Source organism: Lytechinus variegatus, chromosome 15 (genome assembly GCF_018143015.1).
Source record: "Lytechinus variegatus isolate NC3 chromosome 15, Lvar_3.0, whole genome shotgun sequence".
NCBI classification, from domain to species: Eukaryota; Metazoa; Echinodermata; class Echinoidea; order Temnopleuroida; family Toxopneustidae; genus Lytechinus; species Lytechinus variegatus.
In genome coordinates, this window is record NC_054754.1 from 11,823,398 (window position 1) to 11,841,417 (window position 18,020).

Here is an 18,020-nt window from a genome sequence, read left to right on the forward strand (position 1 = left end):
GCATTTTCAACTTATCCCAATCAAAGTTTTTTGGGGGCACAATTAAATGCCATATTATTTAACAAAAAAAAATGTAGAATTCTTTTTTTTATAATTCTATATCAACTTTCATGATTTTACTGTTGCTTTGTGACCATAGTGTGGTATTAACGTATTCAGTGTTTTATAGGCTTATATATTTAAATATAGTTTTTAAGTTCAAGCAAATTTTCCACCAAGGAGGCTACTCCTCTACAAATATTTTTTTCTAAACCTCAATAGTCAATACCTTTCATACTAAAAAATAATGTAAATGTCTTTGTTTTTCTTTAATGGAGGAGATGGGTGATAATTATTGCAAATTTCAACATTTAGACCTTAAAGGACAAGTCCACCCCAACAAACAGTTGATTTTAATAAAAAGAGAAAAATCCAACAAGCAATATACTGAAAGCTTCATCAAAATATATTGTCAAATCTGTAAAAAAGAAATAATTCAAACAATAAAAAACAAAAGAAATAGTGAGGGACAGACATCAATGGCTTTCTCATTCGCATGTCACTGAGTTGTGCATATCATTGATTTGTGAAAAATGAGTGAAACTTTAAAATATCATAACTTTCTTATTTTACATCCGATATTGATGAAAATTTCAGAGTTATGCTAGTTTGATTTTACTCTATTTATTCAAATCAACACTTTTTTGGGGTGGACTTGACCTTTAAGTTTTTAGCAGCTACACTAGGAAGTGGCATAAAAGTAGTTCAGATCCAGGGCACTTTAGCTAGTTAAGTTTTGCCTTGTGATTTACAACACGAGCTCGTCACTGCCAAGGTTTGTAGTCCCTTACATAAATCACCACCTCTGACCCATAAAAACACGTGTCAAATTCATCATAAATACCACTTCCCATACTTCTTCATCCTCCACTGATTTCGGACCTGCCGAAGTATGACAAATTGGTGCTGGAGTGGGAGAATTTTCATCTTTAATGAAGAAGAGATGGCCATTAGTCTAGATAAACGATGGAGACTTTAAAATGTCAAAATAAAGATCTTGATTAATGTCCCTGTACGCAGGCACATTATCGCCTTGTCTTTGATGTTACAGTGTACAGTTAGAAAAATGAGAGAGAAAGAATGGGGGGGCACAGGAGGAAAAACAAATAGAGCAGGGGAGAAGGTGGAGGAGAAAGAGGAGGATGGGAAAAAAACACTTGTGCATATATCTACATGGTATTTAGCCTATTACAACATTGTAGATATTTATGAAGAAAAATATCAAATTTTACGATTTATGCTGAACTTTGTCTCAGGCTATTTGCATGGCCATATTACTTTTGGAATTCATTTAGAAATTCTAACCCTTGAACAGCTGAACCATGGGGACACTTGCTGAACAGTAAAAGAAAAAAATACAGGAATTCTGAATTTTGCCTGAATACGACCCATTTTGAAATATTTCTGTTGAAATTCTATTACCAAAGGCTAAAGCCCAGTGGAGCTAGCTTAGCTATTTGGTATCACCAGGGGTCCCTGTATTTGTTGTAATATACCACCAGCGTCCAGCATTCTTTACTAGTGTGGTCAGACCATTGGAATGTCAGCGAAAGGCTCATTACCTTTAGCGTGACCTTACAATTGAGGTCAAGGGATATGGAGCCCACTCTTGACATCCCTACAAAAAGTTGGTCCACCATGTAATGCCCCCCCTCCAAAAAAATTTTCAGACCTTGGTCACCAAGATCTACAACAGCCCTGGGAAGTATTTCATGAGCAATGTTGTCAGTGATTTTCACCATCTAATCTGTTCTGAGCCAATCAGATGCAAGGATTTCAGTAGTTTTTTGCTCAAACTTGAGATTGTGTACCGATTAGCCAGTTCAGGAAGCCCCCTTTCCATTTAATAGCCCAAAGGAGGGGGGGGGTCGTTGCTTGAATGTTGAATATTGTAAATGGAAATGGATTTTTAATGTACATGCATATTGCAGAAAAGTGAATTTTCTGTTTTGAAAATCATCTTTAATTTGGGCTTATGAATGAAATTGTTAATGTTATCCTCTTTCAGAAATGAAAGCTAACTTGATGTTTCTTAAAGTTGTAAATTCTGTTGGCAGTATTTCCAGTTGCAATCACTCCAATTTGATTTAGGCTATTCTTGAACAGGATAAAACAAGACAAATGAAACTGTATCTTTCTCATCTTGAGAGTGATCCATGAGAGTAATGGCCTCCAATTCGCAAATTATTGAATTTTGAATTTTGTTATTATTCCTTAATTTTGAAATGAATATCCTAGTGGCACATGAGGATCAGATATTCCCGCCTTGAGATGGGAAAGTGATCCTTCTTTTCTTCGAGGTGCAGAATCTGTCTTGTACTTTCCTTATAACATCAGCTTTTCTTTAAACAGACAGAAGCCAGCTTTGCGCAACTGATTTAACACAATTAAAACCATGCCAAGCAAAATACTGTCGGCAAATACTGCGGCATACAAAAGGCGCTGGCGAAACTGTGAAAGTTTGTCGGCTCTGAGCCGTGAGCAAACTGATATTAAATGCACTGCAAATGAGGCATGGGGGGAAAGGATAAGAGAAATGTGTTGATTCTTCCTTAAGGCAAATATGCCTTTTACACCACTTGCAAGATATTTTCTGGTTCAAGGAGGTTCAAACAGACATTTCTCTTGTATTTTATAACAACTCTTTTTCCAGCTACCTCACACAACAGTATAAACTATGAATGTACAAAGCAGGTCATGAATATTAAAGTAAGACCTGCTTATTTTCAGGTTGTCAGTATATTTTTCACTTCTTCTCTCCCCTCTCCATTTTCGGCTGATGCTTACAGGTGTATCATATGCACAGAGGTTCTCATAAATTTCAATCTCCATCCTTCTCCAAGTTGCCCCTTTCCACTGCCATTTTCAAATAGCATTTTACAGGGAAATCATGGAGCATACATGTATAGGAAACTACCAACACAAATTGATCAAAACAATGTTCATCCGTTGATTTTGATGATTAATTTTCTCATTAATTGCTTAAAGTTATTTTTTGTTTCTTTGATATTGTTTCTGTAAGTGAATTTATATCGAAGATTCAAAGTACGTTTGTTTCTTTATTTGTAGAAAAATATTAATGAAAAAATCATGATCCTGATTCAGAAAAATGTTGGCCTGTGTATTTTCCAACTCTGCTCAAAATCTCTACCTCTGGATAAATTTTTTTTTAAATACTTGTTAAAGTGTATGTAGGCCCTAATTATTCAGAAAGCTTCATTTTATTGCAAGGAAACCTCCAGAAATTCATCTGACATTTAAGAGGGCATATATAAAACCATTGCCTTGCATTGTTTAAAATGTGTCCTGCGGTGTCTGCATACATATTTATCATGGGAAGTAAATTTGATAATGTTGTAATTTGATTTATGGGCACATTTTCTCAAACAAACAGAGCTCCCCTGCTGGCAAAATTTGCCTCTCTAATGGAAAATTAGTTCCTAATGTGCTTGTTCTCTTAAAAGAAAGAGATATGCCAACGCATTGCTGTCATGTGTGCAATGTACATAATAAGGAAGCACCTTGCTAGATCGTTATTACAAGGGGATGCCATCATGAGGTGGTTTCAGACCGCCTCGAAGTTCGCCAGTTCCAGGTATTCTCTGATCGGGAAATTTACCCCGATCAGAAAATACCAGGTATTTTGGTAATGTGAAAGCAAACTACGCGTAATTTCCCCGAAAGAAAATACCCGCTAAATAGTAGGTACTTGGCGAAATTACGAGAACTTTCGTGGGGATTTTTCCAAGGTCGCAGGTATTTTGGCGATGTGAAAGCAAATTACGGGAACTTTTATCCCAGCGTGTCGTTGGGTGCGGCGGCGTGGGTGGCTGCTGGGCAAGTGATTTTGAATCTCCCGCCTTGCCTGCTTATCAGACCACACTGCACATGCTCGTAACTTCGGGAACTTATCCCAAAGGATGTGTTTCGGGGCGGTGTGAATGCAGGAATAATTAACGGGTATTTTTTAGCCTTAAAAAGTTCTCGTAATTTAACGGGGATTCTTGTGATCGAGGCGGTTTGAAACCGCCTATGGAGACATTGCCCTTGTTTTAATAGGGGATTTCACATTGTTATATTTTGCTTGTCACAATTTCATATTTTATCAAAGGGGATCTACATGTATCTGTAGTTGATATGCACATTATTTTCTGTGAATGCAGGAAAATGTTAACACTGCAGAGTAGTACAGAGTAGTAGTGTAGCAGGAGTAAGGGGGGGTCGTCAGGGTCAATGTTCTTTTAATTTCCACATGTCGTTGTGTTTACTGAATTATGAAAAGAAATGTCTCTAGGTTAGAGCTGTATAAAATGTGTTTGATCTTACACTTGTTGGATATAATTGAAACATAATAATAAATGGAAGTGTTTTCCTTCATGAATTTATGTCAGGTCGTAATAAGTGAAATTTAAAAATGTATTGTAGAAATTATCATTTTTCTTCATCAGGAAATGAAAACTATTATTCACACAGTAATTGAATGATTTGTTTATTTTTGTGTTTAGTTGCATTGTGTATGTCTTCATTGCCCTTCTTAACATACAAAGGTGGCAGATTTATAGATGCATATATGTGTGCTAGCGAGATGAGAATTGATAAAATGGGTGTGCTTCTGTACTTGACTGATATATACAAATTAAAATGATGGTATCAACACCTCCATATTTTTCAGGGATGGAATTTGACCTTTTAGCAGAGATCCCCTGTCTGATCGTGGGAAAGTTACCTCGCATGACCCCTCCCCTTCCTCCCCTCATGCACTTGTAAGCATTTTCTTTTGCAAAGCTTAAAAACATGAATGCATCTTATGATTTTGATTTCCCCTTTTTCTTTGTATTCTACTTCCCTTCTCTTCTCCCCCCCCCCCTCCCAATCACCCTTTCCCACAGCTCCTCCCCCTCTCTAGTCTGCAGAATTAGACCCTACTTGACATTTAAATCAACAGATGGGTCTAGATAAGTCTAGCCTAATTTTCAAGGGGGCTGAGGATCACATTTTTTTTAATGGAAGATTAAATCATGCAATAGTTACATGTTCAAATGCACTTGTTAAATCAGGAGTTTCATGTCAAACAATATTAAGTTTTATCTGTATTGGGCATCTTGGCTATAAGATGATAACGCTACACCGGCCATCATTTCAAATCATATCGCATGGTGATGGATTGGGACCTTGTTTGATACTATTATATTTCCAATATTAGATATCCCACAACCATTCCCTCCAGCTGTCACCCTTTTCTCTTTCATTTTCCTCCAGCTTGTTCAGACTTTATGCCACCACCTCACAAGGAAGTTACTCCAAAGACATTGTGCATGCGAACTGCATCATTGTTACAAATAAGACAATTCACTTGACAGTTGGTGAATGTGAATACATTGTAGAAAAAAGGACTTTTTCGTGAACTTTTTTCCTGGATCTAGGTATGTCTTTTGAGCTGTAAGAGAAAAGCAAAGAACCATCATTGTTTTTAGATGTACCTTTTCTTTTGCCATGTAAATAAAATGCATTAATCTTGCTTAATGAAAAAGGATAAACACACCCTTTTGCCACAGCCACAAAACCAACTCAAAACCAACCAATGATAAGCCATTCCAAATAATGTACTAGTAATAGCTTTGATCAGCCCTGTAACACAAAGGTTAGCGATTAATTGTATGCTAGGTTTCAACGATTGATTGTGCAATGCAGTCAATGCAATCTTGTTAGTTATAAGTATTTTATGATGATTGCTATTAAAGCTTTGTGTTAGGTGCCCCTGTATTCAGTTTCGTTGGTGTAACAGTAGCATTATTTTGCATGCATAAGGACCTCTCTCCTCACTCTCTCTAGGAGGCCGTTCTAGTTACACTTTCTAAAATTAGTTGACTGGAATTCGATTCAGGAAACCAGTTTTGAAGATAGCTTTGTTAGCATTCCCACTTGATCACCTGAAAGTGGTTTTCAAAATCACTTCACGTAAAGGGATCTTGAGGCTATGGAAACGCTCTCAGTGGGGTGGCACGTTTCGCGCAAAGTTCCGAACTGCAGAGTAGGCATTCTACACCTGTCGTGTGGAGTAGCGTGCTCCAAATGTGCGAAGATTGCTTCCCGAAGAACGGTTGTGTCCTCACTTACCCTAAAACCAGTTTATTGAGGCAAAGCAATCTTGAAAACTACATGGCGAGGTGGTTTTCTGAACGGGTTTGCAAGATCGCTTCGACCGTTCTCACTACATGCTAAACTAGTTTCCAGTATAAAACTAATTTTAGGAAGGTAGTGAGAACGATGTCTAGTTTCATTTATGGCTGCAGTTTTCCTTCCTCCCTTGATGACGACATCACAGTCCGTTTGAGATCTAGGGCCTACAAGATAATACCAAAATTGAAATTGAAAATCTCATATATCGCCAGCCGATTCCGTAAATAAAAAGTGCTGAAGGATGTTGAAAGAAACTGCCGCTGAAAGAAGCCTGAAGACAATTTGATATGGCTGCCAGGACTTCTGCATGAGTAATTGAACATGGGCCAGACATAAACATGTGATATCGGATTTTGAAATTTGATTTTAGGAAGCTTGCAGATGTAGATGTACTAGTCATATTTTAATTATGATTTGATCTGGTATGGGGTGGGAAAATTCTGTTTTCCCAATAAGCTTTATGAAAATTTGATTTGTTTGACATGCACGAAATTCTGAGAATGCGAATTGCATTCAAAGGTCTATAATGATCTTGAGATCTTGATGTAGTTATCAGTATTATGGATACTTTGGTTTGTCCCACTTTGGACATCTACTAGTTTGTTTAATTCCAGGAATGTATGTCAACCAAGTAGAATTACATCATTAGAACAAATAGGAATTCACAGTATCAAACAACTAAAAAACAACACTGCAAAAATCCTGTTTAAAATTTGAAGGTAAAAGATGGTCCTTGCAGCAAACAATTATTTCATGAGAAAGTCTTTAAAATCAAGGTTAATTGTCAAAATATCATTTATCTAGATCTGGTACATAAAAGTAAATTTATCTTTGGGAAATCATGACATCTTAGCTCAAAACCGATAATTCTGATGATCACTAACATAGAAAAGCATATGTGGGACAATGTATTAATATTGGTTGGAAAAATACCTGACATTTGATGGAATTCCGTGCTTATTTTGCTGATTTCTCAGCAATTATACATTTTCTTTGAGAGCCACTTGGCATAGTTTTTGGAAGCAAACGCTTGGGTGATAATTTTATCGGATTCTGCTCGAACTCATTTTGAGATCATTACCACAACTAGTATTTATCTTTAAGCATGTTGAAGGTTGTCAACAGTTTGTTCTAAAAAGTTTTAACAATTGTTCAAATGTTTAAGCAACTGTTATCTGAGTGACAAGCTCAAACAACATGTTAATTTATTTATTTTTATTGTGAAGTAGAGTCTATAGTAAAACAACTGCCCGCTTGAAATTGTATGATTCCACTTGACTGATCAGACTATCCATTTTGACAGAATTCTTGTAAAATATAGCTTGATGGTTGATTTCATAAACATGGAATTCTACATTGTAGATATTGAAGGATTTTAAGCTTGAATTTGCATCTACTTTGAAATGCATGGAAATTTTATCCATGTAAGTATGAGGCTTTATCAAATCTTTCATTGGCCAGGGACCTTTATAGCAATCAGGAGAGATTGCAGACTCTGGTTAGAAAGCATTCTTTATGGCTGCCTCCATTTATCATATGTTCCACATAATATGGAAAATTTGGTGTTAAGAAAATCACACACTTATGCTATTTCTATAGTTTCCTTGCTGTTAGCTTTTTAACTCAATATTGTGCCAAGTCTTCAGTAGTTCCAATGACTATTATTAGAGCTAGAGGGGCAAACTCCATACTTTAACCAACCTTTATATCCTTTTGGCAATGAGAAGATATATATGCTTATAAAGCAATATTCATTACTTTATATATTATAATGAATGATACAAAACTTCAAGTCGCAGAAAGCTATATACTCAAAGTTTGATTAAACTGTACAGTAACAAACACCAAGTCAATTTTTCCTTTAAAGAAAAGTCTAAATGGCTGTATACCAGCAAGTATCATTTTGTGAGAGGATTTATGGAGGTCCCTAAAATATCTTTTGACACAGTATGATTTATCGTTTGATAGTATACAGCCAATCTGTGGCTGTGACCACAGATTTCAATGCTGATGAATTGCTCAAGTTATTAAGAGGCATTTCCTTTGTTTTTAGTGAATTAATCCTCAGGTACTCAGCTCAGGTGATGCCATCTAGTCATAGTATAATGATTATGACTTTGATGACTATTGGTGTAAAGATTAGATGACGCATCTGAAAGAAATCTACACAGGAATATAGGCATACACCAATAAAAACATTTGGAATAGTCTAAATAATTTATTAAGATAAATTTAAATTTCTGGTTATTTGTGGTGTGCAGGGAAAAATTTATTTTTTTAATGATTATATGATTATTTATTGCTATTCATTGCAAATTAAATTATCTTTCATATTTAGCAGCATTTTAGAAAGGCACCTCTTTATCAAAACTACAAGGGTTGTTTTTTTGAAATATTTTTGGAGTGCAATATCCTCTGAACATTTTGGGCTATTGACATAGAAAAATACAGATAGTCAGATAAATACAATTGTTAGTCCATTCAATGCCCAAAATGACGAGGAATTCATATCATCTTTGTTATGATTTCATTTCCTATAAATCATTCCTAAAGAAACATCATAAATCAAATTTCATGAGTGGAATTCTCTGCAAGCATGAATACATTTTTACCCTGAGGCCCGATGGATTTTCTCACAGGAACCCAGCATGGTGCAAATACTACTACAATGGTATGACTGAAAATGTGATGCTTACAAAGTACGCTGACCCCCTTGAAGAGATCCCACCGAGGGGAAAGTGCTATACACTTACAATAAATATCTGTATCAAAAATTCATAGATAAGGGTTTGTTTAGCACTAGAGAGGCACAACTCAATGTTGAAGTGTACTCAATAACACCCTTGTGGCTCTAACAGATGAACCCTAAATTTCTACCAATCATAAATTGGTTCCAGATTCATATTGTCGTCGCTAGGCCTGGGAAAGCTCAAGACAGGTGTTCTAATATTTTCTTGAGAAATGGAGACAGATAGACAAATTACTTATAAATTGACAGGGAAGATGGCATGCACAGATGGCCGAGAGTTGCTTTTAGGCGGCTAATTCAGTTTGTCCTGGATGATCTGGATCGTTTGGTGATAGTAATTTGAAAGAAGTGTCTATTTTTGTTTGCTGCATATTTCATATTTCTATCCTATTGACTCTTTCAGTGGAAGGAGTAGTCCTTATCACCAATGAGATATTGAGTCTGATGATGTATGAGTGAGAAAACCAGTTATATCTTGAATAACAAAGACAAAAAATACATTTTTCTTTAAAATTTAAACATTGCTTTGAAGCTAGTGTTGAAAAATCGGATCAGAGGAATAGATTCTGCAGGAATAGAGTGATGGCAATGTCCCAAACATGGCTCATTTATTTTTGACATTATTTCTTCAGTCATTTAGCTTTTTTTGCCTTTGTTATTCTTTACAGGTTTTTGTTTAGGGGGGCTCACATATTTCATCATTGAATGAAAATTGTTGATATTGTAGTAATAATAATAGTCAGTTCTTGTACAGCACATAACACATTATGAATAACGTCTCTATGCGCTTCCAAATGACTTTGATATTGTTACCCTGGCTGTAGCTCAAGCAGCTTTTACATGCTCGGCATTTCAAGGAATAAATTCCTGCCAGGTAGCCATTCACCTCACCTGCGTTGAGTGCAGCAAATGTGGAATAATTTCTTGCTGAAGGAAACTACGCCATGGCTGGGATTTGAACCCACGACCCTCTGTTTCAAAGTCCGGAGAATAATCCAGTGGGCCACAACGCTAGTAGATGATGATTATGCCATGGCTGCAGTAACTTTTACCTATTGCTGTGAAGATGCTACCGAGTCCTTTATTCAATGATCAGTTTTGAAAATCACAAAGTGCCTCTTTAACGAGATGACATACATACTTTTCCTTGGGGTTTTAAGTCAGACTTGAGCTTTCTCCTGCCCATCCCATGTTTGTAAATTCCTCACCCCCTCACGTTTTGGGGGCACAGCTAGGGTTAATACAGGAGTGGGTGGACCTGGGTTAATGCATTCTCAATGGCTTGAGAGGCTGTGAAGGGAGTTTGAAGCAACAAGAACATGTCTAAATATTTGTGAAGTCGGCATGGAATGGAATCTGACACACAGACAGAGTTAGCTGACCGACCAATGATACAAGACTTGATGCCAAATGTATCCCTGAATTCACAAAGTATCGTATTCCTGAGTGTAAATTATAGTACGGGGTTATAGTATGGGTTAAGAAAACATGAGAAAAGCCTGTTGGTTTAAAAACCATCATATGCGTGTCCTTACATGGATTTTACATCTGCATAAGTACACAGAGCATCTGCATTTTTAAAAATAATAATAATTATAATGATAGCTGAATTTATAAAGTGCTTTTTGCCAGGGGATACAAAGCGCTGCTATTATTATCCCGGCTTTAGCTCGAGCTACCATCACTGGCGCTCAGTGCATGCAAGGAATGACTACTGCCAGGTACTCATTCACCTCACCTGGGTCGAGTGCAGCACAGTGTGGATAAATTTATTGCCCAAGGAAAACAGGCCATGGCTCTGATTTGAACCCACGACCCTCTGTTTCAAAGGCGAGAGTCAGAACCACCAGACCAGGACGCACCCGCAATAGTCATTTGAATGGTGTCATTATGACGAATGCAATAATTGACCTTGACAATTTGAATTTTCTTATCTTTCTTTGCAGTATGAATTCAAAGCAAAAGGAATCAAGAAAAAGAAAGTCAACCTTGTTATATCTGTCGATGGCATCCGAGTTGTCTTACGGAAAAAGAGAAAGGTAAGATACCATAAAAGGAAAAGAAAGAGTTTATGATAACTATGAACATATATATAAAGAAATAAAGTAAGATGTTATAAAGTTTGTCTTGGATGTCATAGGAAATACACAAAGAGATACATGTATGTGATCCTGTTCTGCCCTTAACCTTAATCACTTCAAATTTTCAGTTGAAATTTCCTTCTCGTATGAGATATTCAGGATCTTTGGGTCTGGATGGAAATGGAGAAAGAGGTCAGGTGCATTGCCTGACCTCTCATACAATTACCCCCATGGGATTAGACCAGGGGTGCACCTACCCACCCCATACCCTTGGTAGGTGGCATTAGGTCCTTGATCTTGATTTGTGACCCTTCCCTTTAATATTGAGGCCTCTTTAAAGAGGAAGGGAGGGAGGTTGGGACCAAAACAAAATATTTTGATATTGTCAACAGATTTATTGGGAAATAACAACTTTGTTGGCCATTATTCATCTGCTAAATAATCAGCAAGGGATTTGGGCAATTCATAGGGTTAAAGTTAATTGGTATCTTTCTGAAGACATGCTAAAGCTAAAATCTGACTTGTGTCTAAACTTTGACATCACCTACCCAGACTGCATGGCTCGCTAACACTTGTGAATTCTTGAAAAGTCTTCTGCTATTGGGAGTGTCAACTATTTATTATATTGGCACGTTCCCAATCCCTTTGCGTGACATAAAGAAAAGAATATTGACCATTCATATCAACACCAGTTAAAACTGGCATTAAACAGCAGTCCTTTCAGGTCGTAAATTATTCATCCATTTGGCACCTTTGAAGGAGTGGCATATTGTAAATATGCTTTACTTCAAGTTCAATGGCAAAAAGTTGGAAGTAACAAAAATGATATTTTCTTTTAATTTTTTTTAGAGTGTCATGTATGTATATTGTGTGACAAGGGAAGATTGTTTTGAATAAAACATTCCTTCCCTGAAAAAAAGATGTATGATGAAAATAGGCATATAATATCAAAGTTTAGTAAAACTTACAATTTTGAAAATTCAAATTTTCTTAATATGTAACTTAGTTCCTTTTAGTGCTGTTGGGCAATATAGTCTCTGTGGAGATAACACGTTTGCAAAGTGGCTTTGACTTGCTCTCAGGGACAAAAATGGCTTTTCTTAAAAGTGAAATGGCATTTCAATATGATTTTTTTCTCTCTATTTTGTGAGAGAAACAGTAGGGGAAGGCGGGGTAAGTTGAGCATAGGGGCAAGTTGAGCCACCAGCCCAGGGCCAATAATGAATGAGTCAGACATTGTGGTGGTGTCATGTATTGATGACCCATAGCATAACCCCTAACCCCACCACATTGCTTTCCACTTTGAAACGAAAAGTAGTTTTTTAGAGGGAAAAGTATGAATTTCAGCCAAAAAAGTAAAAAAAAGAGTGTGAAATAGATAAGTGCTTTATACACATGTCTTTGAATATAGTAAAGACATGATGCATTGTTAGTCCAGGTATGGATCTTCATTCTTATTATAGTCTTTTATATGATGGATGCATAATAAATGTGTGGATACAAAATTATTGCATTAAGTTCGGACTGGGGTAAGTTGAGCCAAACAGCATGGGTCAAGTTGAGCCATGGTAATTCTTATGGTAATGTATCTTAAAAAACAAACAAACCATAAAAATCGATTGAAATGCAGGCTGAAAGGAGCAAATTTACATGACTGCTCTTTTCCTTTTAAAGGACGTTAGTATTTATAGAGAATTAGCAAGACTTTAAACAAAAAATTGACATGTTGGTTCTCCCCCATACATTTTGTACGTAGTTTTTGTGGCTCAACTTACCCCAGACGGTGGTACAACTTACCCCAAATATGGGGCAAGTTGATCCATTTGACATCGGTTTTTTCAAAGGTCACAATGACTTTCAGTGTGGGGGTAGAAAGTTATATGTAGGTGAAAAACATTTCCCGAGAATCAAATTTAAAGGCAAGGTACTTATTTCTACAACAGTACTAGTCATATCAATTCTAACATGCAAAATGCAAAAAGTGTCACAACTTACCCCGCCTTCCCCTATATCTGAACCATTTTTTCAGTCATGCCACTGGTTAAGTTAGTGATCACATTAGATGCTACAGGTCATAAGATAATAGGTTATTGAATAAACATGGATAGTAGTGTGATATCATCATAGTCTTTGAAGAATTAAAGATAGTGTGTGATAAAAAAATGTAGGCCTTTGTGTGATTCTTTTAGAATATCATGTTTATTTATTGTTTATTTTCAGATAATTGAAATTGATCATTTTTTTTCAGAAGAAGGAGTGGGAATGGGATCAAGACAGACTGATTCTCATGCAACATCCAATTTACAGGTAAGATTATCTCTTAATCTCTACAGACAAGATTATTCAAAGATGAAAATGTCTTCTCAACTCATCAGCATTGATCTTGCCAAATCATTTGGAATGGTATCATTTTGATTGAAATGTCATTTTGATTAGAATTAGCAGATTGAACAAAGGGATACAATCTGCTCATGAAAAATATCATATAAGGGAGAGAGAAAAAAGCTGAAGAAATGAAATGTTTTTTTTATTGAGTATAAAGCAAAAGAGTTTGAATGGATAAAAGGTGGCAGTGTAGGTAAAGAAATGTGCGCATTGATGGTAGAGTGGTAGGAGGGAATGAGAGAAGTAATAGGAAGTGATGGAGGGAAAGATCATTGGAAGAAAACAAAGATGAAGGAGAGGATGTGAGGAAGGGGGAAGAGGAGAAAAATAAGTGATATCATATGATAGAGCAGGGGGGGGGAGAGAAAGGCATAAAGAGGAGTGAAAGTTCAACAATAGATCATAAAGAAAAAAGAAAAGATGGAGGAGGAGATCAGTAGGAAGAATGCGAGAGAGAAGAAGGAAGTTGGAAGATAGAAGAAAGAGAGAAGTATCATAGACAATTCTCTGATCCAAAATGACATTTAATATACATTTTTTTTATTTTCTTGTATCAGAAGATTTGATTAGATGTACCTGACTATTCTATTCTGTCCACCTACACATCTGTTGAAGAAATAAGGGTTGATTTTCTATACAGATCTAAAATATCCCGATTCAAATTCAAATGGTGGTGGTGGTGATTTTTTTTTTACCTGATTGCTAAGAAAGCATGAATGCTTGTAAGCAAGCAACCAGAGGACAGACAGCTCAAGGTCCTCTCTGAGGGACCTGGTAATGAGGATTGATGCCTTACCAAAGGGCACTAGCGCACGAAGTGGGAATCGAACCCGGGTCACCGGAATACGAATCCCCCGCTCTACCGACTGAGCTATCGCGCCTCTCTGTTTTTTCCACTGTATCCTGCACTTCCCACTCTCTCATGAAACCTTGACTCATCTATACCCTCTTGCCCTTCGACTTCATCTCCAAGGTTTCCAAGACTTGAGAACAATCAGAGGAACCCAGGATCCGTGTCAAAGTCAATTTCAGATCACGGTCAAGAAACGCATCCTGACTTCCCCCTCTTGATGACACTGCACTCCACTCGCCCCCCTCCTCTGCACTCTCGCAGAAATATTTAGGCCCTCATTTCGGATTCCGAGCAAGGGCGAGGGTTAATTGCAAACTATGTCTCTTCGAACTTGTGGTGCAGGTAGACGGGGGCACCGGCAGATCAGAAGCATGTGTTTTAAAAGTCAAAATCAAATTTGCCCGAGATGAGGCTTGCAGAAATTGGATTAGCGGATAATGGGTTTTGTTGTGGAGGGGCAGACGGAAGAGCGTGTTTCCCAGCTGTGCATCCGCGTAAAGGAATGCCTCACTTTTGTTCAATTTGATGGGAAAGGGTAAGGGCATGGTCTTTTTTTTGTGAAGGGTTGGATTTTAACATCTGTTTTCATCCAGGGTAGGAATACAGTTATGTTTAGCCCCATGACGAAATCCGGCAGACGTTTGTGTTACCATGGAAACTGGCTTTGTATGAGGTTTGGAATTAATTAGAGGGATAAAGAACTCTCCCCATTATACATGATGCTTTTATATGATTTGATATTTTGGAACAGTGCTGAGCTACATGTAATCCCCTCTACCCATTTGCCTTCGGTGTTTTAGAGTTAATATTTGGTGGGAAATATTGAAGTCCAAATTCCCCGTAGTATGGATCTAACTCGAGTTTCTTCATCTAAAGTTATACCCCAAGCAGAGAAAAGAGGGGAAACAGAAACAAATCAAGAACTTTCGCTATGGGAATGTCTGGAAATTGTAGGGAACCAATGTCATTTTGGGAGAAATATAGTTGAATTGTGGATTAAATGACAGATCTAATTGAAATAGATACCCGTCACTTGTCAGAAATTGAAAATTGAATCCCCAAGAGACACATGATCAAGGGAATGTTTTAAACAAATTGTACAACCTGTGTATATGCTCAGGAGATTCAGGATAAAATTTTCTTCCCACATTTGATTCAAGATTTCCATGGTAGCTACATGTTTTCTTAATTCTTTGGAAGCAGTATTTCCTGCTAGAATTCTTGTATTGTCCCTAGTCAAATTTTCAAAACATAGATGAATGTCTCATGGTGACTTCTTAAGCTATGTATGTTACTAATGCTGTAGGCCTACAGATGAAAATGAATAAATGTAGCTTATTCATTGTTATGCAAATAAAGTTTATATACAATTCTTTATTTTTTCTGTTAAAACTATGTACAACAAATGTGAGTCTTTAGAAATCTCCGGCAGCTGGTCCTGTTACACAAAAAACTTTATTATCAAGGCCCCTTTTATACAAGCTACTGATATTAAGCAGTTTGATTGGCTAAGATCACAATTGACATATATTTCTAGCAATTGTCATTGATTACATGTATTGTTAAACAGGCCCCTGGACTTTTTAATCGGTATGACTGAGATTTGCATTTAATCTCAGGTTGACTGAAAAGATTCTATTAAAAAGTACAGAAACAAATAATATAATCCAAATCAAATCAACTCCATCTGATCCACATACAACTAACTTGCTGCAATTACAAACAAATACAATCAAATTGAATACTTCGGAGAGGGATGAGGACACATTTTCTTCAAAGAAGTAGGGTTTGTGGTAAAAGAACTGCGAAGCCCCCACTGCTTTCTGTAGACACCTGCTCCATACTGCCCCTTCCCAAATACATGCGTGCTATATGAGAAACATCCTCTACGAATATTTCCATTATTCATGATTTCTTATCCGCTCGTCGTCACGGATTTGTCACACTTCTGGCCTAAAGGGTTGTAAAATTTACATCAGTTTTGAGCAGGATTAGCTCCCACAGTGATCGATCATTCCGAGGACAATGGAAACGAGGCATGCTAGAAATTTGTCTTGATCCATTAGAAAGCAAGCAAAGTGAAGCAAATCAAGATTTCATGCAGAAATTGACTGGATCGGTAACATCTATATCTTTGAGAAGGGTTTCACTTTTCCCTCTGAAATTATCGGAAGTCTGGCTTGTATCTTTTGTTTTAGTTTCAATCAGCAAAGTGTGTTTGTATCCAACATCCCATTTCTAAATCCATTTTCAAATCATGTTTAAAGTCTTCATTTTGTGGTTCCCTATTTATCACCTGACACAAATAGATTTGGTTCCACCTTTCCCCCGGGGGGGGGGCCACTTCTATTCACGAGTGGATACCATGTGCGACCATGGGGTCTCGAAAAGCACCCTAAACACGTAATTTCCATATTCTGAAAATGCACCCCTTAACAAGTATTGGCGTGTGAAACCCTACCCTTAACAAGTATTGGAAACAAAACGATACTCTTGGCAAATATTCCTTGAAATGAACCCCTAAACAAGTACAGGAATGTTTTATTGTTACTGGTCCTTCGGTCGTCGGCTTTACCTTATTTGGTTTAGTACGACCCCACCTTCTACACCTGGCGCAAATCGGACTCTAAACACGAAGTGTTGGGGCAAAAAGGACATCCTTTATAAAACATTTTAATTTTGTTTTATCATCCCCACAAAGTCGACCCTAAACACGTAATTTTCCTACCGAAATAGATACCCTTTTTTCATTATTTTTGTGTTTTTGACACCCTTATCACGTTACGTACATAACGTGCCCTATCGTGAAAAAGACATCCTTTTTACGTGTTTTTTTGGTCGCTCATGGTATCCACTCATCAATGTAAGTGGCCACTCCCCCCCCCCCGGGACCTTTCCACATTGAACAGAGAGACACAACTTCAGCTATTCTTCTTCAAAGTCAGTCGAGGAAATAATGATTTGATATGTAATGCTACCAACATTCTTGCAATAATGTAATAGTACTTTTTCATAGGAGCAATACTACATTTACATTGCCTTTAATTTCAAGAACCGTTTTTCCACTTTCTCTTTTTTGAGAGATCTCCACAGAAATTCTATCTACAATTTTTGAACATATTTCCATGTTTCAGTTATTGATCATTTTTACATGACTCTGCATTATGGCTGTCAAGATCTTAAGCCTTCAAATCCTGATTGTGGGAAGCACTCTGAAGGATATTTCAAGGAAGACTTTTATCCGACTCTGTCTGATGCACCCTTCCCAGGGGTTTTATGTCTTTTTTTGAACAGGAAATAAGAGGCATGGATCAAGCATCACCTGTTCATGAAGGAAACAATTCTTCCCTATAGATGTATATGTAGTCCCACGTATTGAAAATGGAGTTTTATGACTTGCGCCTGTGCTGATGGGTTAAAGTCGACTCTGCATCGGTTAATCTAATGCAGGTGGAATAATTAATTGTATGGAAGAATTTTGTCAGACCAAAATCACCAAATATATCCAATACAGGTGCAATTTTACCCCAAGTGATCCTCATGTAGGCCTATGTTGAATATCACTTCTAGACGAGTGTAGTCAAAGAGATCAACTTATGCTGGTTTACTTGTATTTTCGAGTTTTAATCACATAGCCTAAAAGTAACTTCGTTATTTCAGTGTCACTTCTTGTGCCAATGTTCAATTTTTTTTAATATGTTACATACATACAATGAAAATCATCTATAAATTG

The 18,020-nt window shown here is 37.0% G+C and overlaps 1 protein-coding gene across 2 annotated transcripts in view; it reads left to right on the forward strand.

Moving 5' to 3' along the window:
- Positions 1 to 14,094, forward strand: part of LOC121428836 (carboxyl-terminal PDZ ligand of neuronal nitric oxide synthase protein-like) — a 30,498-nt gene extending 16,404 nt beyond the window's left edge. Inside the window, exons 4-5 of one of the 2 annotated variants that reach the window (XM_041625703.1) lie at positions 10,915 to 11,007; positions 13,301 to 14,094. In XM_041625703.1, the coding sequence (XP_041481637.1) occupies positions 10,915 to 11,007; positions 13,301 to 13,360 (153 nt within the window). In that variant the 3' untranslated portion in view covers positions 13,361 to 14,094. Of the gene's footprint in view, positions 1 to 10,914; positions 11,008 to 13,297 lie in introns of both variants that reach the window. The other variant, XM_041625702.1, reaches the window with a different exon arrangement.
- Positions 14,095 to 18,020: the final 3,926 nt, after the last annotated feature.